The sequence below is a fragment of the Momordica charantia genome (assembly GCF_013281855.1).
Source record: "Momordica charantia cultivar OHB3-1 chromosome 6 unlocalized genomic scaffold, Mcharantia_2.0 BLBB01000006.1, whole genome shotgun sequence".
Classification (NCBI taxonomy): Eukaryota; Viridiplantae; Streptophyta; class Magnoliopsida; order Cucurbitales; family Cucurbitaceae; genus Momordica; species Momordica charantia.
The window spans coordinates 33,183,708-33,211,032 of record NW_028275164.1 but is presented as its reverse complement, the minus strand read 5'-3'; the positions used below and the strand labels follow the sequence as shown (position 1 = coordinate 33,211,032).

The following is a 27,325-nucleotide window of genomic DNA, read 5'->3' as shown; positions in this document are numbered from 1 at the left end:
GCATCCCCAATATAAGATTTAATTTTCAACAAAATATTAACTGTTATTATTTTACCATTTATTCAAGTTTAGAGTTTAATGTGATGATTTAAAGCTGATGGTTAAGATTAAGCTATTGAGCGAAGTACATAGCATAATATTTTCCAATCATCAAATTAAATGACCCAATTAACTTGATTCGAATATCTATACTTGATGTTAAAATTATTTGTAATTTTTGTTTTAAAGGGGAGAGAAACAATGAGCGAAAATACTAAATAGTAAGAAAATTGATGCAGACAACTCTCAGTACAAGTAATATGCATGAAAAGATGAATCAACCATCTCATGGGTTGCCCCCAAAAAACCCAGCAACTGCTCCCTTGGTGCATGTCAAAGTATTTAAGGAAGACACTAGAGAGGGCCATGGCATTAAATTCCTGATTCATGACTCTTGTTACATTAACATCTAAAAATGCATGAAAAATAGGGGATGATTCAGTCCTGACCGTTCATTTTTTAGGCCTTTTGTTTTCTAAAAACAAAATATTTATTAAAGAAAAAAAGCTCTTACCTTTTATGAGATACCAAAATTTATGTAATTACCTCAATTGAAAAAACCCAAATGCAAAGTCATGATAATGTATGAAAGTTAGGCATCATATTTCTTAATTAAATTGGTATGATGTCAAGAGAGTCACCCCACAATGTAGAAATGGTGAATAGTGTTGTGAACTTAGTGGCAGCCCACTCAACCAAATTTAATAAAATGGGATGATTCCATACCTGCAGACATGGCCTTCCCAACATGCAGGGCTGTAACTTAATGCACAAAATCAAATCATAAATGAGTTTAAAGGACCACTAAAAATTTACCATTTTTATGATGCAAGTGATTAAGGATCTCTTCTCCTTTTGGTAGTTAAACAAATATTAAAATTATTAGAACCAAAACTTGAAAGTATGTAAACAAAAATAATATTTAAACTTATTTTATTAATATTTCGGTCGCCCAAATTCTTCCTACGTGGGGTGTTTCGGAAATGGTTTTTGATTCGCAGCGAGGTGGCTGTTTTGGACAAATACCTATTTTTATGTCCAATTTTGACTAATCTATATTTTGTTTATTTTATTAGTTTTGGTAATAAGTCAAAAAATGGTGGTTTGTGATTTGAAAACTTGTCTAATCTTTTAGATTTACCTTCCTTTTTATAATGCAAAGAAGCTCAAACATTCCTTCCCCAAGTTTCTCTTTTACACTCTAAAATGCTAAGAGTAATTATGAGAATTTTCATAGAAATAAAAATAGAATATTAGAGAATGGGAGAGTAGGTGTTGATTTCTCCCCAAACCCATTTATATTTAATCATGATAATTTTTTTAAAACATGAACTAAAAGTCAAGCTCCTAATTCGAGGATTTACTTCATGCCACTCGTTAAATTAGATTTTAATATTTCACATTCAAAGTAATAAGTTTTCAAAAATGGATAAGTGATCAAAGCATGATCAACATTTTTTATGTCTATGGATTTTAGTTGACCCAACATGTCCAACAAATATGGGGTGATCGTAAGGATCCAACATTGAGCTTTAAAAAGATAATAAATATTTTATTCATTGAGTTATGCTTGAATTGACTTCCTACATAAATTTTTAGTTTATTTTAAAAGAGTAACATTCTTATTTATTAATTTAAATGAACCATCATGATGTGACCTAATAATCAACGAGGACCAATGTAAATAATAAAAAGTTTAGAAGAAACGAGTTCAAATTATGGTAGCCACCTACGTAGATTTAATATTCTACAAGTTATCTTGGTTATCTAGTGAAATTAGTTGAGGTGCGTCCAAAGATACCCAATAGATAATATTTAGATGCAAGGTTGGAAAAATTATAAATATATAAAGAAAGAGAGATAAAATAGGATAAAAAAGTGCTCAATTTTTAATATTTTGTAATTCTCTTAAATTTAGAGAGGGAGAGAATCTTTTAAAAGGAAAGCGATTCTCCGTTCCACAAGAGAGAAGGGAAATGATGGTTTCACAAGTTTGCATGTGGCGCCAGCCGCCAGGCCTGCAACCTCAGCTGTAATTTAATTCAATAAGAGAGAAAAAAAAACATAATTTTATTAATTATTTGACAATAATATTAATAACTCTTTAATTGAAGGATACTGGAGATCCTCAAAGGCTCAAACGCAATATTATAATTCAATAATAGGATCACGTCATTAATGTCATCAAAGAAATTGAACCTTTTTTTTCCTTTGACTTTTAAATTAAACCTTTTTTTTTCCACTAAACAATACTGTAAATTGTGTCTGAAAAGGAATTTGTGTACTGTTCAATTTCAAATATTTACGCATTACTACTTGTGACTTTTTCCCTTTTTTTCTTCTTTTTTTACTCTATGGAAGAATAAAGGGTATTTTTCAAAAATATATTTGGACTATACATATTTTTAAAAAATAATCACTATAGACAAATAAATTATTTGAAAAATGAAAGACAATTAACAAAATTTAAGTATTATTTTTAACACATTCCAAAGAACTCTAAAAGTTTTTTTTTTTAAAGTTTTCAACACCATCTACTTTTGAAGCTCCACATGAACTATCATTGCTTTGCATATATTAACCTGGGCGCTAGGTAGCTCGAGGCGAGGAAGATGGGAGTGTGGAGAAGCTTCGAGTCTCGAGTACTTTCATTAGCGGACTATTAGTTGATATTCGGTAGAAGGACAATTAAGGTGTAAGGAAATCTTCTTTTACGTTGTTGCATTGTTCTTCTAAGGACTTTTGTGAAGTAAACCTCACATTTTCTACATTCTCCACTTGTAAAATTTATAATCAAACCATTTTTTAAAGGTATACGAACTCTTGTAATCAATCTTAATTTGACACACTCATTACTCCTCCTGAGTTCTAATTTAGGTATCGAAAAATATTTTGTCAAACTCCATGCTAATACTAATTTCCATTTGTAAGTTCATCTAGAGAAGAACTACTTACGTGTAACCGGTTTAGAGATGAGACAAGTCCTATATATATACATATATTTATTTCTTTATTTTTGGGCAAGACCTAAAAATATTTATAGGTTGAATTTTTATTTTTCTCAACTCGCGTAAATCAAGAATATATATATTGTATGAGTGAAATAATTCAGCCAGTAAAAAACCCGCTGACGGACGGCTAATATAAAACGAGATCTGACCCCACAAACCGAGTGAGGGTGAAAAACCATTAGATCTAAGTTTATTCCATCCAATCACAGCCTTCCACGTATTCCTCATCAACCCCAACATCTGGCACGGTCTTCAATATTTCAATTTCCCCTTTTTACCCTTTGGCCATGCCACCGTAATTTCCGGATGGCATCAATTTTCACTATGGGACACGTAGATCAGTCACACGTGGCGCAATCGTAGCGACTACCGACAACAGTCCAATACGGTGGCGGATCGAGTTGCTAACGTGCGCGGGTTCCTTAACGGCGTCACATTTTCTAATTTCTCTTATATTACTTTGCAAATTCATTTCCCTTTTCTCTCACAGCGCCACAGCCCAGAGAACTGAAAAAGGTCTCGAGAGAAATTTCACTCCAAATTCTCGGAAGCATTCCTAGTCTACTCTGTAAGTCTCTCTCTCTCTTCTTCTTCTTCTTCTTCCATTTTCGCAGTCTCTCAGATTCTTTCTGATTCGTTTTCATTTTCCTTCTTATTTCTTGATTTTGCTTCTAAATGTAATGTAATCGACCACAGCATCCAATAATTCCTCGTGGTTCGTGTCTCGTTTAGTGCACACCCTCCATTGGGTTGCATCTTCTTAGTTCTTTCTGTCTCTCTAGAGTGTCCGTCACGGGGTTCCAATCCCGTGGTTACTATTTCTGATACTCGATTTCGCATTGCGTTCTACAGCCTTTTCAATTAATTCTGTTCCTCACATCGGAAATTGGAGTCTAGCGAGGTATTGCTGTTCTTGATGGATTTTGGGATTTGGAGATGGATTTGTGAGTGATTCGTGCGAAATGGATGCCTGGCGATTATCCGGAGTTGGTGATTCCATTCGATGAGACGCCGGCCGGTAGCGAGTGCCCCGTCGGAACATATGGAGAGGGGTGCCGGAAAGAATCCGAACTCTCGGCTTTGTTTTCTGGCGTTATTGTCGGCGTGCTTCTGGATTCTATTGCTGTATTTTCATTTTGTAGTGCTTGGAGGAAATTCTGTTGATGAATCGGTCAAATTACGCCCCGAAGATGGACCTGTGAACTTGCCAGTAGTCCGGAAATTGGCCCCTTCACGTGTTGTCGGCGCACCGAAAGCCGACGATGTGAAATCAATCCGCGAGCCTACCCAGCCTGTGGACCGGAAACCTAAGTCCACCGCCAAACCTGAGATTCAGAACTTTCCGTTCCTTAAAGCATTGAAAACTATTGAAAACAAGAGCGATCCATGCGGCGGAAGGTATATATTTGTTCATGACCTCCCTTCTAGGTTTAATGAGGATATGCTGAAGGAGTGCAAGAGTCTAAGCCTTTGGACAAATATGTGCAAGTTCACAACTAATGCTGGGCTTGGTCCGCCACTTGAGAATGTGGAAGGAGTGTTCTCAGATACAGGGTGGTACGCCACGAATCAGTTTGCGGTCGATGTGATCTTCAGCAATCGAATGAAGCAATATGATTGTTTGACAAAGGATGCTTCAATTGCTGCTGCATTTTTTGTGCCATTTTATGCTGGGTTTGATATTGCACGATACCTTTGGGGATATAATATATCTACTAGAGATGCAGCTTCACTTGATTTGGTCCACTGGCTTGAAAGAAGGCCCGAATGGGGCATTATGGGCGGTCGAGATCACTTCCTCGTCGCAGGTAGGATAACATGGGATTTCAGGAGGCTTTCTGAGGAAGAATCAGATTGGGGAAATAAGCTCCTGTTTTTACCTGCTGCTAAGAACATGTCAATGCTTGTGGTTGAATCAAGCCCATGGAATGCTAATGACTTTGGTATTCCATATCCGACATATTTCCATCCCGCAAAGGATGCTGATGTGTTTATTTGGCAGGACCGGATGAGAAAACTAGAACGGAAATGGCTCTTCTCGTTCGCTGGTGCTCCACGTCCCGACAATCCCAAGTCAATAAGAGGGCAGATTATTGATCAATGCAAAAACTCTAAGGTGGGCAAGCTGCTGGAATGTGATTTTGGGGAGAGCAAGTGTCACTCTCCTAGCAGTATAATGCAAATGTTCCAGAGCTCCATCTTCTGTCTGCAACCTCAGGGCGACTCGTATACCAGAAGATCTGCTTTTGATGCAATGTTAGCCGGTTGCATACCCGTCTTCTTCCATCCAGGGTCGGCATACACCCAATATACTTGGCATCTCCCAAAGAACTTTACAAAATATTCTGTGTTCATTCCAGAGGATGACATCCGCAAGAGGAATGTTAGCATAGAAGAAAGGCTTTCTCAAATTTCTCCTGAGCAGCTGAAGCTAATGCAGGAGGAGGTAATAAGAATGATTCCGAGATTGGTATATGCTGATCCGCGCTCTAAGTTGGAGACCTTGAAAGATGCTTTCGATGTCTCGGTGCAAGCTATTATCGACAAGGTTACGAAGTTGAGGAAAGACATTATTGAAGGACGCACAGATGATAATTTTATTGAGGAAAATAGTTGGAAATACGCCTTACTGGAAGAGGGACAGCGCGAAGTTGGACCTCATGAATGGGATCCTTTCTTCTCCAAACCGAAGGATGGGGATTCTGGTGATAGATCTGTAGAGGCTGCAAAAAATTCATGGAAAAATGAGCAGAGAGACAAATCATGATATTTATAGGCTGAAGTTCAATGATGCATGAATAAACAATACTGTCAGTGATTTCTAATGATCTCCACAGATAAAGTTCAATAGAAGCCTAAAGAAGAGAGCACCATCAAACAAGGAATGAAGCTTAATCATCATCCAGCTAAAGGGCCAAAAACAAAGCGTGGTGGACATGTCCTTTGCTTATAGTTTTCTTATACAGAAACCATAGTTCATTACATGTTTTTGTCAGTAATTCTTTGTATTGAAAGTTGTCATTTTATTAGCCAGACTCTTCTTCTCCAATCAATGCGTAAATCAAATCATGTAGATTTTAGTGTCATGAATGCTTCACTTTTTGAAGTGAGCATTGAATCTCATCCCAGAAGAATGATACCAGAATTGGCCTTGATTATTTAATTTTTTTTTTAGATCTTCAGGCATGTATTGGCCTCAGTTGGCAAAATAGCCAGTGAGTGTCCCTATCACTTGTAGTTGAATGCCATTGTTGAGCCTTTTTTAATTTGTTCTTTGGGTTGAGTTCTAGCATTGGCAGTTGGGTCTTTTAGGACCGTTTCGGAACATATTGAAACAAAAAACTTAATTTTGAGAATGTTTCAATAGAAAAAAGGTCCTTATTAATTTTGATGTTAGTGCAAAATTTCAACTCTAAGTTACAGAATGTTAGAAATTTTATTTAGAATGTTCTACCCTTGTTAAGACTGATACATAAGTCTTGTTTGCAGCTGAGCTCCTCCCGAGTTCCTCATTGTCCCAATCCTCCCTATAGGCTCCTTGCTCCGCCAGCACGATAACTGGCAAAATTCATTCTTGATCTTTTCAAACTGTCTATATCTCACAGTAGGCTAGAGAAGGCAAATTGAGGAATTTGCAAAGGAAGCAAACGTGTTGTTTTGGAATTGAACTCTTTTCTTCAGTGAAAGCAACAACAATTGATCGGTTCTAAGAATAATTCTTATAAATGAGAGTTTGTGTCGATACATTTTATAAGAAGAGTCTTCCTGTCGTAAATTGGAATGAACAGTACTTAGGAAATTACTGGCCATTAAAAAACGGAAAAATTTAATTATGACAAAATATGAGTGCTTACCGATAAATAACTCTTTTTATCTGAGTTTCAAAAAATATTTCTAAATTCTAAGTGAAGCATTCATTTTATAAAAGTATTTTAAATATTTTTAATCTATTTTTTTTATTTTTTCAAATTCCTTTCAATTATTGAAAATTAAGCAAAAAATACCTATAAATTTGTCCAAAAGTACCATTTAAAATTTTAACACTACCCATTAAACGGGAAAAACGCTTTGCTTTTAGTCTTTTTAAAGCACTTGAAAAACACAAGATACTAAAAAACTTAAATACTATGCATTTAATCTTTAATGGATATTTTTAAAACAATCATTTTCAACCCATGAGAAACAGGATTATCATCTGTCTCCAAATGGGCACAGCAGAAATGAAATGGTTCTGATCTATAATTGAACTTCACAGATATTCAAATAAAAATAAAAATTGAACTTTATACCATTGAAGAATTGGCACTACTGAAGTACACATATGGGAAAAGGGAACCATTTATAGGAGAAACTTTCACCAATAACCATGACATGAACATGATCCTTTATCGAAATGATGAAATCGGTTGCGATCCCTAATGATTATTTTCCTCTCATACTTGTCTGAAATATATTTCATAAATGAATGACAGTCATGACAAATTCTAAGATTCTTCATGATCCTTATGGTCCTTTTATCTTTCAAACTAAGAAGAGCAAAAGCCACAGCCAATTTCTCACTATGATAACTTAAAAAATGCTCTTTTTCCTCCTCGTCGATATCGTGTAGCACATATTCCGTGTGGGGAGTGTAACCACCGTTTCTTAGCTCTCCTATTATTGAGCTTAAGAACTTCATTATCTCCTCAGATTGAGGATGAGAACTGTCTCCAGAAACAAACTCGTGAGTCACTTGGTCTACATTAATCAAACTATAGCCAGGTTCCTTCATTATTCTTTTCCCTCTCATCCAACTCCTTACTGATGCTTTTTCAGCCCATCTACCAGCTGCTCCATATGCATTAGAAAGAAGCACAAAATCGCCATCGTGCGAAGAGTCCAGCTCGCAGATCTTCCCCTTAACCTTTGCAGCTAAATCAAGATTGTTATGATTTGCACAGGCTCCAAGAAGAGTCCTCCAGATGATTGAATTTGGCTTCACTGGTATTCTTTCAACAAATTCATAAGCTTCACTCAGTAGGCCTGCACGACCAAGGAGGTCGACCATGCAGCCATAATGCTCTAGAAGAGGATCCATCTGATAATCCTTTCGAATGCTTTCAAAAACATGTCTACCTTCTTTTACAAGACCACCATGGCTACAAGCTACCAAGACACTAGAGAATGTAACGTAATCTGGCTGCACACTCGAATTCCTCATGCTGTGAAACACTGCTAAAGCCTCCCTACTCCGCCCGTGAACTGCCAGCCCATTTATCAGCACAGTCCATGTCAGCACATTCCTCACCGCCATTCCCTCAAACACTCTAACCGATTCATCGATGGACCCACATCTGGAGAACATGTCAATAAGAGCGGTGCCTAGAGCAACAGAAATTCCCAAGCCAATCCTACCAATATACATCCGAACCCAACGACCCAATTCTAATGCTCCCAAGTGTGAGACTGCAGATATCACACTGAGCATAGTTACCTCATCAGGTACTACTTTATTTTCCAATTGCATTTGTTTGAACAAGGCCAAAGCCTCAGATGCATAGCCATTATTAACAAAAGAAGCAATAATGGCAGACCAAGAAACAGAGTCTCTCTCAGAAATTTCATCAAACACCTTCAATGCAAGCTCTACAGACCCGCAGCACCCATAAACACTCATCAAAGCGTTCTGCACAAAAATGTCAGAATCGAAACCATGCTTAACAATGAGGGAATGAAGATGAAGGTCAATCTGGAGTCGAGCACATGCTTTAAGAACAAATGGGAATGTGAAATTATCAAGAGGGACGCCATGGCACCGCATAGTAGAGAAGTAGGACAGAGAATGAGAAGGAAAGAAGTGGGCGTGGATTCGGATGATGGTATTATAAGAGAAGGTATCTGGAGAAGGTATGCGAGAGAAGATAGAGCGAGCATAAGATACGCTTTTTGGAGCTGCGGCAGCACAGGAAAGAAGGAGGCTCCGGAGGTAGAGAAGATCATTCTGCTTGCCGGTTTTGATTATGAAACAATGGAGCTTGTAAACATTATTCATGTATTATGAGGACAGCTCGAGTCCCGTTTTTCTCATTGACCAAACGGAGGAATCTTATACAATTTAGAGTCCAAAGCTGAAATTCCTTCAAGCATCCAATAACAGGTACGTGGAATTACACTGTAAATTTCGTACCTTCTTCCTCTCTTCTACAGTTCTGCTTGTGCTTGTGAATTGATTTTCTTCCGAAAGCCTTCAGACTGCCGCGCCGTGAAAAGCAGAGCAATTAGGAAAATCTACCGGGAACTATCATTTATCACTCTAATTTCCTGCAAAAAGAGATTAAAAATAAAGAACAAAACAGTAGAAATAATCTCCTTGTGAAAAAATGCTTCCTCCTGTAACTCAACTCTAAAATGTCTCACTAACTTTGTCATCTATATAATTTTTCTTCCTCTCTCAGTTATCTTTCCTTCTCGAACAACTCTCAACGACTTCTATCTTCTGTTTATCCCTCTCTAGTTCATACTTCTCTCTCTAACTTTTCTTTCCATTTAACTTATTTTTCTCTTTTAAATATCACTCAAAAACATTATTAAACATGCCTTTGTTTTTGGAAAAATAAAGTTGTTTAAGCTTTAATCCATAATCATTTAAGGTTTTTTTTTTATAATATTTAACCATGATCTAGTGGTCAATAAGAACCATGGTAAATAATATATTATTGATATATTTGATATGACGGTCAAAATTAAACAATTATGAGCTCATTAAACTACCATTAAGATCCTATTTACTAATTCAAAAAATTTGTGTCAATATCTACAATTTCCTTGTTTGATATGTCCGTAAAATCTCGACATTGACATTTCGAACATTGATATATATACAAAAAAAAGCAAGACATATATACATATAGTTGTTATGATTTTTATTTATACCATATTTTTAATAACTTTTCTGCTCCTATATTCATATAATTGTTTGATATGTTTCACTTTTATTTACATTTGTAAATGTTTGAAATCTAACATTCATCATCACTGTTATGGTACCAATCTTTTAAGCGGTATAGGGTGTTGACTGTTGACCATTACTATGGAGCTTATTTTTTTTTATAAGAATTACTATGGAGATTAGAAAACCGTTAACTATGTGAATCAATCAAATTGTCAATCATATAACTCTCAAATTCTACTTTTCATTGACTTAGACAATTAATAAGTAACATTCTCTCTCTTTATTATTTCTTTTCTTTTTTGAACGTTTACATATCATACAAATTCTAGTATTAAAAAGATTTAATATTTTATTCCTGTTTCTTATTATCAATATTTAAAACATATAAATAAGATTATAAAAGTATGGTTCTTCAAAAGATTTTGAATATTTCATCATTAAAAAGTTATCTTGAACTAAGTTGAAAGACATACTAAGCAAAAAGATAAAGATAGCACAGAGGCAAAAAACCTATGATGTACTCGGATGCCTAAGAATTTGACACTGATAAATTGATTCTTTTTCTTTAAGAAGCTTAGGAATGTGAATGAAATTCTTTGATGCATATTCAAATTTTAATTAAAAAATTTGATGTATATGTTTATTCAATCTTTAAATATTAAAAAGTTCTAAAATTACACTAATAAATTTATGTTGCTAACCCTCACTATTCAATTTCTCGCACTTATTGGACTGACAAATGACAATATATTGCAATGCGGCACAAGAAAGTAAGAGGCTAAATAAAACAAAATAGATGGAATGGGTAAGAGAAGTATTAGCCTTGTTTAATTCAACTAATTTTAATTAGCGTGTCAAATATTAAGTAATAATGTTAACAGAGTAGGCTTACGCTTAACCGAAATCAGAAACCGCCTTCAACGACGCCTCATGGATCAGAGCTAACGACGGGGAGTTGACAGACCCATTCTTAGGCATCAGGAAAATCTTGAGATTGTAAGAACAGGGTGTAGAGTTCCATTCTTAGGCATCAGGAAGGCGAGGATGACGAAGATCAGACGGAGAATTTTGTGAATTGAAACTTTTAGTGGATCGACAGGTCTAGAAGATCAGGCAAAAACTCGAGTATGATCATTATGAGCCTGAAGAGAAAATAATGGAATCAATGTACCAACGATAGACAATACCTATTTATTAAGGGATTTTCTAGTTCCACCCCACATAAACTGCAGAATGAAGAAAACATGGGAATCCAAAATCAAATTTGCATGCAAAGGGAAAAAAGAGAGGGCAAATACATTAAAAAAAATATAATGATGGAAGAAACTCGTCCCACTTTATTCAAAGGTTTGATAGTTGTTATGATGTTGGGAATTGGAGATCCTGATTTCAGGTGGTATATGCAGAGGATGATACGTAGACATATCGTGTTGACTTCTACGAGGCAAAGAAGATTATTGCTCTATATATGACTTTGGATCAGGCAAATCACAAGATGTGAAAGGTGAAGACCTATATTTAGGAGGTTAGACGTTTGAAAATGACCTTCACCAAAGTTTAAAATGCAAATAAGGTAGGAAATTTATGAAATCCCTTTTGCAGCAAAGCCAAAGGCATGGCAGAAAAGCACAGGAGAACATACAACTGAAATACTTGTTAGAGAAGAGGTATCTTGGATCAGCTTTGATGAGACAATCAAAAGTATCACTTACAAAGGCAAACATTGTCTGGATACCACCTACTTCAACGGTTTTTTTCCAGGTTCCCCAATTAGAAAAAAAGATGTCTGCTTAGTTTTGTTTGAGGGAAACAGTTAGGGAAGAAGTAGATACCCCAACGAAGGGCAGAGTCTTTACAGAGAAGCCACCGTATATAAAAAGACAAGGTGAAGGCACAGATACTGGCATGGGAAATTGTTTGATTCGAAAACTAAATTTGCAATCCGATTTCATCTTCAGAAGGCATCGAGGTAGAGGAAAATTGATGCGCAAGGTTTGAGATACTGTTTAATTATTAATTATAGCCTCCAAAACAAGTTGTGGCCTCAGGGAGGTGAGTTTGATGAAAGTAAAGATAGTAAGATACTTTTGTAGAGGCAAAAGTCATTAATTGCACTCTCAATTCACTGAGTAATAAATAATAAGGTAAATGTGTGAGTTTATATCTAGCTTAGAAACTCAAACTATAGTCGGTGAACCAGAAAAGGTTTATCAAATTTCTCCTGCAGAAGAAAATGTACCTCATACGAAGCTCTCCTTGTCAGAACTATATTGGATCATTATAGTAATCTGAAAGCAGTGCCCGGGGATGTGAGTTTGATGAAACTAAAGGTACTTTTGTAGAGGCAAAAGACATTAATTGCACTCTCTTTTCATTGAGTGAAAACCAACAAGCTAATTGTGTGAGTTGAAATAATCTAGCTTAGAAACTCAAACTAAAGTTAGTGAACCAGACAAAGTTTATCAAATTTCTCCTGCCGAAGAAGCTGTACCTCATAGGAAGCTCTCTCCTCGTAAGAACTTCATAGTTTGTGGCTAAACTAAACAAGTCAGATTCTAAGTGCTCAAAACTTCTAGAGCTTCCACATATTTATTCATTATTATGTTTCGAGTAGGTTGAAATAATAAATTGGGAGAAAGAGTGTTGAGTTACTAACCTCATAGGCTTTGTCGGTAAAGTCTCATTTGATCTTCACGAGCTAAAAAACTGATGCAAACTGCACCCGCGCCTGTAATCAAACCAAATAGCTTAAACAAAGTTAACATCCTGAAGAGAAACTGCACAAAGTAATGCTTGGATTAAGATCTGTCGTTTCAAGGACAAGGAAATAAATGTAATTCATTTTTACTATTGAAGGATTGTAAGAAATGATGCATACTTCGGATCCACCTTGCTCATGTCATGGATGGCTTCTCTCCGGTAAAAAGAATCACTTCACTTATTAGAAGGCTTCCATGGCTGATGCCAAAATATCAGAAAAGCTGAAAGTGAGTTTCTATTATCGATGTCTAATCTCAGATTTTTACACTCTAATACAGTAGGATATCGAAATATTGAAAATAATGACTGTTAAAAAGTAGACAAAATTATTAAGAAATATTACATTACAACTTTTGATTTAGCCATAACAATATTTTAAAGAAACATTTAGAGAATAGAACGACCGGAGTTCTCCTACTTGCATGTTACAACAAACTCCAAGTTCATATCACAATGTTGTTAAGCGGAAGCAACTCGATTCTTGAATGTATAGACCTTTTATAATAATACCTTTAACAAAAATCCAAAAACGTCACAATCATATATCATATAATTGAAAGAAATTAGGAAGCATGAGATTCAGTAAAGAATAAGAAGTTCGTTGTTCAAAATATTGTTCACACGATGAACTCAATAAAAGGTTATATAAGTAAAACAGATTACATAAAATATATACCGATATGATGTTCTTAACCATCCCATTCACTCATCAACAGAAACCACCAAACAAAAAGCCGTCACCAAATTCTAAAAACAAGGAAAAAGAAGACCTGAAAGCTCACTGTGGAAGGAGTTTAATTTGAACTCGTAATCACAATAACTATAGATAAAAGTACCGAGAGAGATAAATCATATCGGGATAACAAGACACGAGTCAGCAATGAACGAAACAAACCGATCAACCAAAACACACCTAGTCCGATAGGATTGACGAGGGAAGGACTTCTGAGAAACTATTTGTACTGAGCAATCACGATCATTAATTTAGAAACTTGTCGATTAATCAAAATCATACAGTCATTAAGATTCTCATCGACTAATCAAAATCGTAAGTACAGTTATTGGGAAATATGAGACCTAGCAATCACGATAATTAATTTATGAAACTAATTGATTTTCTCATCGACTAATCAAAATCGTACAGTAATTAGAAACTATGAGACCTGGCAATCACGATTAACTGAATAAAGAAGAAGGGAATGACGAGACGTAGCAATCACGATTACTTTTTAAAGAAGAAATCGTTAAGTTTTCTCAAAAGTAAACCGTCAACTTATCCAATGAATCAGCAAAAGATCATTCATCCGACATACCTGTTTGCAGTGATTCGCGAGCCACAATAATTTCGTACAATAATCTCGATTCTGATCACACTTTTCTCATCAGAGCAATCTCAAAAACCAAAAGGTTTTCGCGCGCAAATTAATTTGTTGCGTTCAACTCGATTCCATTCCAAGTTCCAAGTTCCAAGTTCCAAGTTCCCGCTCTTGCCGTTAGCCTTTATATATGGTATTGCGTTGGTGTTGCGTTTTACTTACGGAGGAGAAAATGGTAAAAGGGTTATGGGCTGCGTCTGTTTTACGCAGATGCTCAAAACGGCAGCGTTTTACTTGAAGGTCAGTGCATCGGGTCATATATTAGGAGATTAATGGGCTCAAAGAAGCCCGATTACATTTTACACACGCAAGTTGAGGTCCAATATCATATTATATTGGGCCAGCTCAAATGGGTGTGAACGTAAAAATAAAGAAAATAAAACAAAAAACAAGGTACGAATATTAATTAAAAATAAAAATTCGAAACAATAAAGAGGGAAATTGGAAGAGAAAAGAAAATTGGAAAAACATACCAAAAATTCAAGTCATAATAAAATGAAATTGAAGAGACTAGAATTTCTATTTGAAAATTGCAACTAAAAATCCAAGGGTTGTGATTTGAAAATATAAATCCCTAGGGAAACATGCTAGAAGGGTAAAAGTGAAGAATAGTCCAAGGAATCCACTCTTCATATTTCATTTAGCTCGGTCATTAAGTCATCTGATAAGATTGTAGATAAAAACCCTTCAATTAAAGGAGAACCTTAATTAACAATATCTAAAACTCATAAAAATAAATTAGCAAGGGAAGTATTAGATGATGCTTGTTGACTAAAGACCAACAATTAAGGAGAATTATCTCTCTACCCAATGTTGAATACTCTACAAGAAGGTTGATCCAACTTAATTTGAATATTTCAAGTTTACAACTTAGATCAAGAATTACAAGAATTATAAACCAATGATGAAATCTTAGTTATCAAGTTCAATGTTGCAAACTTCATTCATTCTAAACTGATCTTAAGTGTAAAAGGATCTAATGGTCACGCTTAACCATCCAACTAAATCTAAAATTCCACATCTTAAATCATAACAAAAAGAGAAAAATATCCATACTTAATATGCTCTGAGAAGATAAAAACTAGAAAGCAATAAAATTACACCAAAACTATTAAATAAAACATGGATAATAATTTCAAGTCCTATGATGGTTCATATCAGTAGGCATATCCATCCGCCTGTCGATTTGTCATCAAAATTGACCGTGTTGGTTTTCCAAAATTGAAACGTACTTTCACTAACCGACCGACTGGTTGTTTCAGTCAATTTCGACTTTAATGACATTTAATTTCTTATGTTTACTTTTATGTTTTTTAATCTATGCTTGACACGTATGAGATGAAGAGAGGGAGGGGACAAATAGAGAATATAGAGAGCGAAAAAGAGAAATGCAGTCTAGGAAAGAGAACTGAAACAAAGAGGGAACTCTTATTTAAAAGTTTATTACGTTATTGCATTTCTTTTAAAATTTACCTGAACATATTAAGTTGGGGTATTTTTGTCTTTCTGCTCTTTGTGTTGATGATGTGGTATTTAGGATTTAGCTGGGAAGCTATCTAAAGCTTGGTCATTCTGTTGTTTCAAATGACATATTAGATCTGATTTGATGGAATTTGAGTCATGACCTTTTCCTTTCAAGTTTAGTCAGGAAGCTTGCTTCTTTTGTACGATTCAGGTTCATTTGAGTCGTATGCCAAGAATATTTAAGTAAGATTTATCATCCTAATCTGTAGAGTGTTCAACTATTTAGCAAAGAAACTTGTTATTTATCTTGAGAGGTTTGATCTTAAGGCAATCGCGTCTAACCTAAACCTTAGGGTTGAAATCGAATCTATTTGTGAATTAGCCCTCAAATCGATTCGATTTTAACTCTCATATATCTTTTTTTTTCATTTTACCAATATATATACTATATTAATCCTAAACCAAATATTATATTAATCATAAACCAAATAAGAAATAAGCATGCAAAAATAACAGATAAAAAACAAAAGTTACATCATAATTGAATAATAATAAATCTCTCGAAAAGACTTAACATTCCTGGCAGGATATGTTCATTTTATTTGGGTAGAAATACTAATTCTTATACTTTTAGTTTTTGGTTCATTTTTTTCCCTCTACTTTCAACTTCGATTTAAACAGTGATCATTTTAGTAATCTAGTCTTATTTGATCACAATTAACGTGACACTATATTCAATATATTTATTTTAAATGTAACAATGACTTTATATTAAACGGTTTCGTTATGTATTTAATTTGTATTAATTTTTTTGAAAATAGGTAAAAAAAATGAACCGTCGTGGTGTGTCAATGTCAATAGACTTGGAGGAAATTGATTCAAACCGATGCCACCTACCTAGTATTTAATCTCCTATAAATTGAATATTTTGAAAATACATCAATTAAAAGTTGAATTGTAATCGACTAAAATTGTATTTCTACCAGTACCAACCTAAGATTTCAACGTAAAATGACGAAATATAAACTATGATAGCTATTTTGTGCCTACGGGAACAAAACAAGGAAAGAAAGAAAAAGGATCACGTCAGCGGCAGAAGGGTCCAAGTCCAAGAGAGAGCGGAAGGAGGCAAATTGGAGCCAAGAAAACGAAGAGCGTGTTGCATTAAATAACGCAAATTTATATTCTTTCCAAGTACGTTTCTCAATCTCAACAACTTCTCTACTCATGCCTTCATTTGGGAAACAGAGATTCACACAACTTTTCGAATTCAAATTGTTTTCTAATTTATGTTCACCATAACTTCTCGTGAAGCTTGAAGCAACCAGCAACGCCTTCAGCTTCTCCATCGACCAAATTTGTGAATCTCTCTCTCTCTCTCTCTCTCTCTGCAAACAAGGGATCCTCGTGATGAAGAGCTCTTATATTTCACGAGTTTCGTATTTTACACCCAGAATTTCAGTAACGCTTCCTCAAACCACACCCAGATTTGAATTTTCTCGTCCTCCTTCAAATACCCACCAAAATTTGGTCCTAAATCATGAATCCAACTCCAAGAATCACTGTAGAAAGTCATGGATTCCAACACCCAGATGGTTTTTCTTTCCACCCTTTTCCTCTGCTTTCTTTCACTCCGAGCAAACGCTTCCACTCTTCAAACTTACCTAATTCAACTCCACCCACAGGGCATAACCACCTCTCTGTTCGATTCTAAGCTTCAATGGCACCTTTCTTTTCTTGAACAAACTCTATCTGCTGAAGAAGACTCTTCTTCTCGCTTGCTTTACTCATATTCTAACGCCATGGAAGGGTTTGCAGCTCAGTTATCTGAAACAGAGCTGGAGTATTTGCAGAAATTGCCTGATGTAGTGGCAGTAAGAGCTGACAAAAAGTATGAAATTCAGACAACTTACTCTCCTAAGTTCTTGGGACTCGAGGAAGGCAGACAAGGTGTTTGGTATAAGTCTGCAATGGGCCAGAGGGCTATAATTGGGGTTCTTGACACTGGAGTTTGGCCTGAGAGTCCAAGTTTTAGTGATTCTAAAATGCCCCCAATTCCAATAAAATGGAGAGGGGCTTGCCAAGAAGGGCAGGAGTTTAATTCCTCAATTTGTAATAGGAAACTCATTGGTGCTAAGTTCTTTATCAAAGGACATCATGTGGCTTCATCGCCACCTTCTGATATAGTCCAGGAATACGTCTCCCCGAGGGACTCTCATGGCCATGGGACTCACACGTCTTCTACAGCTGCGGGAGCTTCCGTTGCAGGAGCAAGTGTGTTCGGTAATGGAGCTGGCGTCGCACAAGGGATGGCCCCGGGAGCCCGCATTGCGGTGTACAAGGTTTGCTGGTTCAGTGGTTGCTATAGCTCTGATATTGTAGCAGCAATGGATGCTGCAATAAGGGATGGTGTTGACATTCTCTCCCTTTCGCTTGGCGGTTTTCCACTTCCATTTTTCGATGACAGCATTGCCATTGGCAGTTTCCGAGCAATGCAGCATGGCATCTCGGTCATTTGTGCAGCAGGAAATAATGGCCCAATTCAAAGCTCTGTTGCTAATGCTGCTCCTTGGATCACCACCATTGGAGCAAGCACACTCGACCGAAGATTCCCAGCTGTAGTTCGACTGAGCACTGGAGAAGCCATTTACGGCGAATCAATGTACCCCGGAAACAAGCTCATGGAAGCTACCAAAGAGCTTGAAGTGGTTTATCTGACCGGAGGGCAAATGGGAGGTGAACTCTGCTTAAAAGGGTCTCTTCCACGAGAAAAAGTAGAAGGAAAAATGGTGGTCTGTGACCGTGGCGTCAATGGCAGATCTGAAAAAGGGCAAATTGTGAAGGAATCCGGAGGCGCTGAAATGATCCTAGCAAACGCCGAGGTAAATCAGGAGGAAAACTTGGTAGATGTCCATGTCTTGCCAGCCACATTGATCGGATTTGCCGAAGCAAATCGCTTGAAAGCTTACATTAACACCACAAATAACCCAAAAGCCAGAATCCAATTTGGAGGAACTGTGATCGGGAGATCAAGAGCTCCATCTGTAGCTCGGTTTTCATCCAGAGGACCAAGCCTCTCCAACCCTTCAACTCTCAAGCCTGATGTAATTGCTCCTGGGGTCAACATCATAGCAGCTTGGCCTCAAAATCTTGGCCCCACTGGCCTTCCAGAAGATACTAGAAGGTCAAACTTCACAGTCATGTCAGGAACTTCCATGGCTTGTCCCCATGTCAGTGGAATTGCAGCTCTAATCCATTCAGTTCACCCCAGATGGACACCTGCAGCTATTAAGTCGGCCATTATGACAACTGCTGATGTTTCCGATCATTTTGGAAAGCCAATTCTTGATGGCAATAAACCAGCTGGAGTTTTTGCAATGGGAGCTGGCCATGTAAATCCAACAAGAGCCGTCGATCCTGGTTTGGTATATGATATCAAGCCATATGAATATGTCATCCATCTCTGTGCTCTTGGATACACTCATTCAGAAATCTTCATTATCACTCACATGAATGTGAGCTGCCATGAAGTTCTCCAGATGAACAGAGGCTTCAGCTTGAACTACCCTTCCATGTCTGTTGTTTTCAAGCACGGGACAACGAGTAAAACAGTTTCAAGACGAATGACGAACGTGGGGAGCCCAAATTCCATCTACTCGGTGGAAGTATCGGCGCCCGAAGGAGTAAGAGTAAGAGTTAAGCCTCGTCGCTTGGTGTTCAAACATGTGAATCAAAGTTTGAATTATAGAGTATGGTTTATTTCTGAGAAGGGAAGAGAAGGAAGAAAAGTGAGCTTCGGAGAAGGGTATTTGACATGGGTTCATTCTGAGAACGGCAAATACCGAGTTAGAAGCCCAATTGCAGTGACTTGGAAGAACTGAAGTCACCACCATGATTAGAATGAATGCTTGGGACTTGGGAGTGTGTTTTATGATTCACAAAGATATTGATATTGAGTCACAGTCAGGTTAGTTTAATAATCTTCACGGATTTCTACCATAGATTTCTTCCTTTGAGATTATTTAGTGTAGAAAAATCTGCCTTTTGTCATCTCACAGAGGCGGAACTGGACTGATGTACTTGTCTTCCGGTCAACAAAGATTTCGTTTTATATATCTCTTGCATGGTGGAAAATGGAAATTAGATTATATATCTTGCCTTTCTTTTTTAATCTATTATCGAAATATAACAAATAAAAGATGACTCGTCAAACAACCACTATGTTTGAATAAATTTAACTTCGAAATTAATTAATCATATCCTTTTATCTTTCATTGGATCATGTGTCCCACACAAATATACATTCAATAAAATAATTCTAAAGAATGAATTTGAATCTTTTGGACTATAGAATGTCAATTTTACATTTCGATTGAATAAAAAGTAAGATAATAGAAATCAAATGATTATTTAATTATTATAGTTTTTTAGAACAATAAATTTGGAGGGCGATAATTTGAACCTCCAATCTCTCAAGATAATCAGATATATGTTTTTACTCTTGGATCAATTAACCAAGTACAACAAACTAGTGCTCGATCTAGTGGCATTGTGATGGAGATTTTATCGCCATATGGTTCTTATTCAAGATCATTGCAGTTATTTTTTAGGCGGTTAGAGGACAGACAGTTGCCATAGGTGGTATCAACTTAGATTGTGGCCAACATGGAGCTATGTCTATGTCTGACAAAAATTTGTTTATGGGCTTGAAATTTGCATAAAACTCCTATGAATTGTGTCATATTACTCCTCAGTCCTCACAGTATTGCAGAGGAAGGAAAAGAAAGGCTACCTTTATTGCCCCTTTGAAGGCTTGGGCCGCTAAACGTCTAACCAGTAAATTTGGCCCAAGTTTCCAAGTTTAGGGCCCAATGCTAGGTCAATGGAAAAAATAGTGCTGTTTTTGCTTTAGTTTTAGTTTCTCTTTACATTATTATTATTATTTTTTTAATAAAAAAAAAGGAAGTGTGTCTCCAAAAGTGATTAAAACAATATTTGATGTTGATAAATGATATAAATTTACAACACTTATAAAAATGGACCACATTTTTAATTAATCAATCTGATAGTGGATTGGGAAACAAGATAAATTTATAATCAAAAATTAAAATATAATGTTTTTGACATCATCATTATAGAGATGTAATCTTTTTGGATCATATATCTCATTACATAGAAAGTTGAATCATATCAATTGTCAAATCAATTTATCAAAGAAGGTACACCATTTCTGTTCATAAGCAATTTTTTCTAGAAAAAAAAATATCAAATGTGGGTCCCACGCAAATGGGGCTCCACATCTGAAGCACGTGCCACATGTGCAACCACTACTCTCTCTCTCTCTCTCTCTCCCACTGCCTTGGATTGTTTGAGGTGAGAGCATAAAGGCATGTGGAAACATTTCATCCCTCTCTCCATTGTCATTGATCTCAAATTGAGAAATTTTGCTCAATAACCTAAAATTAATAGTATTTTGACAAATGTCACAAATCTTTTCATGGCATGATTTTAACTTTTTTTTTCAGTATATTTTCCATCACATCTAAGTTAGAGGGTGATTAAATTACGTCATTTTTGTAAATTTTGAACTCTATGTTAAATACATTACATATTGAGTTGAAATTGAATCTCTCTCTCTTCAATGATAGGAAAAGAGGTACTTAGCTAAGAAGCTGCTATTTCACATGGGTATGTTCTAATTCAACAATAGTTCTGTTTTTGCATCACTTTTGGGCCATAAAAATAAAGTGGATTTGAGTGTATTAATTGGTTCACTTCTCTCTCTCTCTCTCTCTCTTTAATGTAGGAATTTGGGGAAGCTTCACATGTGACCATGTGAAATTTGGCAGATTAACAAACAGGGAAAAAAAAAAGCCCATAGAGAGAGAGAGAGAAAAAAAAAGAGAGAGAGAGAGAGAGAGAGAGATTGATTGCCTAATAAAAAATGGCAGTTGGTGGGCTCAGACCATGATTGGAATAGTGGATCCAATTTCTCTCAGTTTTGTTCCCCACTTCAATTATTTTATTTTATATCTCATAATACTCCACTCTTGATTTGAGCACCCACTCCTTTTGTTTACCCATCCTCGACCAAATTTCACTTTTTAATTTTAGCTGCATTAAATTGAATACGAACTTGCTGCATTAAGTGATTCAATAATTAGCTTGTTTTTATAGTTATTGACATTATTTGTTTAGTTGGATCGAGTAAAATCCAAAGTCACGAATTAGAGTAATTTCTGCTCTTCTAATATTTTACCAAAAACGGGGATGAGGATTAGGATTTAGGGGTGGGGGTGTCCTACAAGAAAGATTTGGTGTGGCTGATATCAATTGGGATTATTAAGGGCTTTTTGTCCTTTGTTATTTTTGTGTTGTGTTGTTGTTATAACATGGGAAGATTCCTCTGTTTCAATCAAACTGTTCATCCAACAGTGCTTTGTTCAGTGGGTTTTCGTTTTATGGCTGCCCATTCAATCACTTAGTGGATCACCATGTTCTTAATAATATTTTTAGAAAATTAATCGTGGATTTTAGCATGGACTTCAAAACTGCATGGTCAATTTATTTTTATTATTTTTTTTTTACCTTTTATGAACCAATAATTTAAAAGAAAAGGAATATTTAAAAAAAAAAGGTGAGAATGATTATTGGGCAATCAAATGGTGCAAAGAATTACTAGAGCAATATTTTATGGGTTTACTTTTACATGATATGCTTATTTATATAAATTTTGGTCTAAGTCTAATTTATGCTTCATTTTTATGAATCTTTGTCATACTTAGAAGTTACCCTTTGAATTTTAATTGCCAAAGTTGAGAATTTCAAGGAGATTTAGTAAAGCCTAAATCATTTGAGCATGTAGTCTTGGGTTTCGCACCTATTGTGATATTAGCATGTAAGGCAAATTCAAAGTGGCTTTCACTATAAATTTATTCGCAACTTTCCTTTTTTCTGCTTTTTCTCTCTTTTATTAAAGTTCTTTACAATATCAATTATAATAAATTAATAATGTAAGATTGAAGTTAACTCAATTATTTAAATTCTTTATCTGACATTATTAGATCAGAGAAAAATAAAATACATAGATTAAGGTTACATTAAATTATAAATTTTATTCTTGAATTTTTAGGATGGTATCAATGCAGCTCTTATATATATATATGTGTATATATATATTTTTTTAAGATTATGAATATTTAATCCCATAATTTAAATAGAATTTAATAGGTTTTCCAACTTTTAATATGGTGTTTAATGCATCGCTAGTTAACTTTAATAGTTTAACGTCTATATAACATGATGACTATTGACTATTATTTAAAATTTACGTGGTGGGTTGATTTTGAACATGTTTTGTGGTGCAAGTTTAAATAAATTTGGTTAACGCTCAAATTTATCCAATATAATGAAAAGATTAGAGACTTATTATAAATTTTTATAAATACATTGATGAAATAGATATTGTCTTAAAAGTTTATGAATCAAATTTGTAATTTAACTGTTTAATTCTAAGTATGAGTTTGTTTACCCATTAACCATCAACTCGACTTTTGCTAACACATCTCAAATTTACTCACTGATCAAACATATGCTCTACAAAATTTTTAATCTGTGTCCATCCAAATATAAATTATACAGAAACTCTTGAAATTTTCAGATCATAGGGATAATTTGATGCTAATCCCTACCCTACAAAGGCCTGATATTTAATTATCATATCATGCAATGATCAATATTCTGATTTTTAATGCCAGAAATAATGGACGTGGGATATAAAATATGGATTAAAAATGGTGCAAATTAAACCAGAATCACATTAGCTATGATGAGTCACACCAAGTTGACTATCTTCTTCATAGAACGAGAGGAGAAGCAAAAATCAATAATTCAGCAGTAGTAGTATAGTAATTAGTAACAGGGAGAGCACATAATCCTCTTCCATGTTTAATGTCGGAGAAACTTCCAAATAAGTCCAAACTCTGGTTCGTCATTACTTGCAGATAAACAGCTGTTTCATTGCCCAATGCCTCCCTCACAAATCCCCTCAATTTTCAATTTTCAGTTCCATACCGGATTCCACCATTTATATATTTAAAGCTCTGAGCACTTCTTAACCAACTTCTTCCCACTGACCAAAACTTTACTGTGATTCACTCGCAGAGACAGACCCATCTTCTCAATTTTCCTGCTGTTTCTGGAAATGGTGGAAATCTGAGAGAAATTGAGAAGTGGGTATGATGGAGAAGACGATGAAGTCGATAACCCAGATTTTGTTTTGTGTATTTTTCTACTGTTGTATTGGTTATCTTACCCAGTGTTCCGCTGCTGGGTTTAGTGAAGAAGCATTGGCTTTGGTTTCGATTAAATCTGGACTTGTTGATCCGTTAAAGTGGCTCAGAGATTGGAAGTTGGGCGATGGAAATGGTAAGTTTGCAGGGCAGTGTAATTGGACGGGAGTTTTTTGCAACTCAGAAGGAGCTGTTGAGAAACTGAGCCTTTCTCGAATGAATCTCAGTGGCATTTTGTCGAACGACTTGCAGAAACTAAGAAGCCTCTCTTCTCTCGACTTGAGCTGCAATGGGTTTTCTTCTTCCTTGCCAAAATCTATGGGCAATCTCACTTCCCTGAAGAGCTTTGATGTGAGTCAAAATTTTTTCGTCGGAAGCATTCCGGGGGGCTTCGGGACGATGGCCGGCTTGACAAATTTCAATGCGTCAAGCAACAATTTCTCTGGTTTTATCCCTGAAGATCTTGGAAATGCTACTCTGCTGGAGATTCTGGATCTCCGAGGGAGTTTTCTTGAAGGGTCAATTCCCATATCTTTCAAGAACTTGCAGAAGTTGAAGTTTCTGGGGCTTTCTGGGAACAACCTGACCGGGCGAATCCCGCCGGAGATCGGTCAGCTGTCGTCGTTAGAGACTGTTATTATGGGATACAATGAGTTTGAAGGAGGGATTCCATCAGAGTTCGGAAATCTCACCAATCTCAAATATCTTGATTTGGCTGTGGGAAATCTTGGTGGTGGGATTCCTGCTGAGCTTGGGAGGCTCAAACAACTTGAGACATTGTTCTTGTACAAGAACGGTTTCGAAGAGCGAATTCCGCAGTGGATTGGTAATGCTACTTCATTAGTGTTTCTTGATCTTTCAGACAACAAGTTGACAGGTGAAATTCCAGCTGAGATAGCTGAACTGAAGAATTTGCAGCTACTGAATCTAATGTGTAATATGCTGTCTGGTGAAGTACCTCCAGGAATAGGAGGGTTGACAAAATTGCAGGTTCTAGAGCTATGGAACAACTCTTTTTCGGGCCAACTTCCTGGCGATCTCGGCAAGAACTCGGAGTTGGTATGGTTGGATGTCTCATCCAATTCATTCTCTGGTCCAATTCCGGCTTCTTTGTGCAATAGGGGCAATCTAACCAAGCTCATCCTTTTCAACAATGCTTTTTCGGGTCCGATTCCGGTTGGATTATCGTCATGTTACTCACTAGTTCGTGTTCGAATGCAGAACAATCTGCTATCTGGGACGATTCCAGTTGGGTTTGGAAAGCTTTGGAAGCTTCAAAGGCTAGAATTGGCAAACAACAGTCTCATTGGGAGTATCCCAAGTGATATTTCCTCTTCTACATCCCTTTCTTTTATTGATCTTTCTGAAAATGAACTTCATTCTTCTATTCCTTCCTCAATTCTGTCCATTCCAAATCTTCAAACTTTCATAGTCTCTGACAATAACTTGGAAGGTGAAATTCCAGACCAGTTTCAGGATTGTCCTGCACTTTCTGTGCTTGATCTCTCCTCGAACCATTTTACAGGAAGCATTCCAGAAAACATTGCTTCATGTGAGAGATTGGTAAATCTGAATCTCAGAAACAACCAGTTAACTGGAGAAATCCCAAAACAGATTGCAAATATGCCTTCATTGTCCGTCCTTGATCTATCCAACAACTCTCTTACTGGTAGAATACCCGATAATTTCGGTATCTCTCCTGCACTGGAATCGCTTAATGTCTCTTACAATAAGCTTGAAGGTCCAGTTCCATTAAATGGTGTGTTAAGAACAATCAACCCAAGTGATCTTCAGGGCAATGCTGGTCTATGTGGAGCTGTCCTGCCTCCATGCTCACCAAATTCAGCATTTGCATCAGGGCACGGGAGCTCGCACATGAAGCATGTTATCACCAGTTGGGTCATTGGAATATCTGCAGTTTTAGCGATCGTTATTACTCTTTTCGGTGTTCGATCGTTGTATAAGAGGTGGTACTCGAATGGAAGTTGCTTTGAGGAGAGATATGAAATGGGTAGTGGATATTGGCCATGGAGATTGATGGCATTCCAACGGCTTGGATTCACAAGCAGTGACATTTTGGCTTGCATCAAGGAATCAAATGTGATTGGAATGGGAGCAACTGGGATTGTGTACAAAGCTGAAATGCCACAACTAAAGACAGTTGTGGCTGTCAAAAAGCTGTGGAGATCAGAATCAGATCTTGAACTTGGAAGCAGTGAAGGTCTAGTAGGAGAAGTGAATTTACTGGGAAAGTTAAGGCACAGGAACATAGTTCGATTAATTGGGTTTATGCATAATGATGTCGATGTAATGATCATCTATGAGTTTATGCAAAATGGGAGCCTTGGAGAAGCCTTGCATGGTAAACAAGCAGGGAGGCTGCTTGTGGACTGGGTTTCAAGATACAACATAGCACTCGGAGTTGCGCAAGGGCTAGCTTATCTCCATCACGATTGCAACCCACCCATCATTCATCGGGACGTTAAGCCAAATAATATACTTCTTGATTCGAGTCTTGACGCACGGTTAGCTGATTTCGGGTTGGCACGGATGATGGCTCGAAAGAACGAGACAGTTTCGATGGTAGCTGGATCCTATGGCTACATTGCCCCCGGTAAGTTTTTTATTTGCGACAGTTTTTATTAACTTATGGATGGTAAATAACAAATGCAGCCTGGTAGGGGAGGAAAAACAAAGAGACTAACAAACCTTCAATTTGATGAGCAAATTTTGTAACTTCTGTTGCTTTTCTTACCCATTATGCAGAATATGGATACACTTTAAAGGTAGATGAAAAGATCGACATTTACAGCTACGGTGTCGTACTTTTAGAGTTACTGACAGGAAAGAAGCCATTAGATCCCGAGTTTGGGGAATCTGTGGACATAGTTGAATGGATTAGAAGGAAGGTTAGAGACAACAGATCCTTAGAAGAAGCATTAGATCCAAATTTGGGAAATTTCAAGCATGTTCAGGAAGAAATGCTGTTCGTTCTTAGAATAGCACTTCTCTGCACTGCAAAGCATCCAAAAGACAGGCCTTCCATGAGAGATATTATAACAATGCTGGGAGAAGCAAAACCGAGGAGAAAAAGCAATAGTGGTGGCAATGAAGGATTTGGAACTAACAAAGAGAAGCCAGTTTTCAGCACTTCACCTGTAAATGGCCTTCTGTAGGAGGAAAATGGAGTTTTCTACTGCCCCCTTTATTTTGATCCTTTTACATTCATCTCTGTAAGTAGGATTAGTCCTTTTTTCCCTTCTCTCTCTTAATTAATTGTAATGATTGGCTCATTTGGGTGTGTAAAAGAGCAGATGATGTATAGTATAAATTGCATATCTGCCATCAGAATGTTAATTCTTTTTTTTTTTCTTCGGTTTTTGGACAAAACCAGAAATCTTGGAGTATCGGTGGGGGCACAGATATGAACACTGAAAATGGGAAAGCTTGTAT

The 27,325-nt window shown here is 36.4% G+C and overlaps 4 protein-coding genes across 15 annotated transcripts; 3 read left to right on the top strand and 1 right to left on the bottom strand.

Moving 5' to 3' along the window:
* The first annotated feature begins 3,472 nt into the window (after positions 1–3,472).
* On the top strand, positions 3,473–6,316 carry MUR3 (Exostosin family protein). 2 transcript variants are annotated; one of them, XM_022299994.2, is made up of 2 exons: positions 3,473–3,618; positions 3,903–6,316. In XM_022299994.2, exon 2 carries the CDS (start codon positions 4,054–4,056, stop codon positions 5,815–5,817), a length of 1,764 nt encoding a protein of 587 aa, XP_022155686.1. In that variant the 5' UTR covers positions 3,473–3,618; positions 3,903–4,053; the 3' UTR covers positions 5,818–6,316. The 2 variants fall into 2 exon arrangements, with proteins under 2 accessions (XP_022155686.1, XP_022155687.1); XM_022299995.2 differs by having other exon boundaries at positions 3,489–3,618; positions 3,747–6,316.
* A 998-nt stretch (positions 6,317–7,314) lies between these two features.
* LOC111022757 (pentatricopeptide repeat-containing protein At4g21065) lies at positions 7,315–14,237 on the bottom strand. Of its 11 annotated transcripts, none has more exons than XM_088125944.1 (6): positions 14,055–14,237; positions 13,146–13,251; positions 12,860–12,939; positions 12,638–12,709; positions 10,874–11,123; positions 7,315–9,350 (listed from the first exon to the last, which is right to left on the bottom strand). In XM_088125944.1, the coding sequence occupies exon 6, from the start codon at positions 9,079–9,081 to the stop codon at positions 7,405–7,407; it is 1,677 nt and encodes a 558-aa protein (XP_087982070.1). In that variant the 5' UTR covers positions 9,082–9,350; positions 10,874–11,123; positions 12,638–12,709; positions 12,860–12,939; positions 13,146–13,251; positions 14,055–14,237; the 3' UTR covers positions 7,315–7,404. The 11 variants fall into 11 exon arrangements, with proteins under 11 accessions (XP_087982070.1, XP_087982071.1, XP_087982075.1 ...); XM_088125945.1 differs by having other exon boundaries at positions 13,160–13,251; XM_088125949.1 differs by lacking the exon at positions 13,146–13,251 and adding an exon at positions 12,221–12,269.
* A 2,544-nt stretch (positions 14,238–16,781) lies between these two features.
* On the top strand, positions 16,782–19,733 carry SDD1 (Subtilase family protein). Its single transcript, XM_022299990.2, has one exon. The coding sequence runs from the start codon at positions 17,156–17,158 to the stop codon at positions 19,460–19,462; it is 2,307 nt and encodes a 768-aa protein (XP_022155682.2). The 5' UTR covers positions 16,782–17,155; the 3' UTR covers positions 19,463–19,733.
* A 3,747-nt stretch (positions 19,734–23,480) lies between these two features.
* Positions 23,481–27,243, top strand: LOC111022705 (Leucine-rich repeat transmembrane protein kinase family protein). The gene is made up of 2 exons (XM_022299921.2): positions 23,481–26,486; positions 26,639–27,243. The coding sequence occupies exons 1-2, from the start codon at positions 23,819–23,821 to the stop codon at positions 27,046–27,048; spliced, it is 3,078 nt and encodes a 1,025-aa protein (XP_022155613.1). The 5' UTR covers positions 23,481–23,818; the 3' UTR covers positions 27,049–27,243.
* The last annotated feature ends 82 nt before the right edge of the window (positions 27,244–27,325 follow it).

What these genes read in the sequence shown, in the direction of transcription:
- MUR3 (XM_022299994.2), top strand. Translation starts at nt 4,054, where the DNA reads ATGAGACGCCGGCCGGTAGCGAGTGCCCCGTCGGAACATATGGAGAGG.
- LOC111022757 (XM_088125944.1), bottom strand. Translation starts at nt 9,081, where the DNA reads ATGAATAATGTTTACAAGCTCCATTGTTTCATAATCAAAACCGGCAAG.
- SDD1 (XM_022299990.2), top strand. Translation starts at nt 17,156, where the DNA reads ATGGATTCCAACACCCAGATGGTTTTTCTTTCCACCCTTTTCCTCTGC.
- LOC111022705 (XM_022299921.2), top strand. Translation starts at nt 23,819, where the DNA reads ATGATGGAGAAGACGATGAAGTCGATAACCCAGATTTTGTTTTGTGTA. An exon ending in CTATGGCTACATTGCCCCCG is followed by an intron (nt 26,487 to 26,638) that starts GTAAGTTTTTTA and finishes CCCATTATGCAG; the next exon opens with AATATGGATACACTTTAAAG.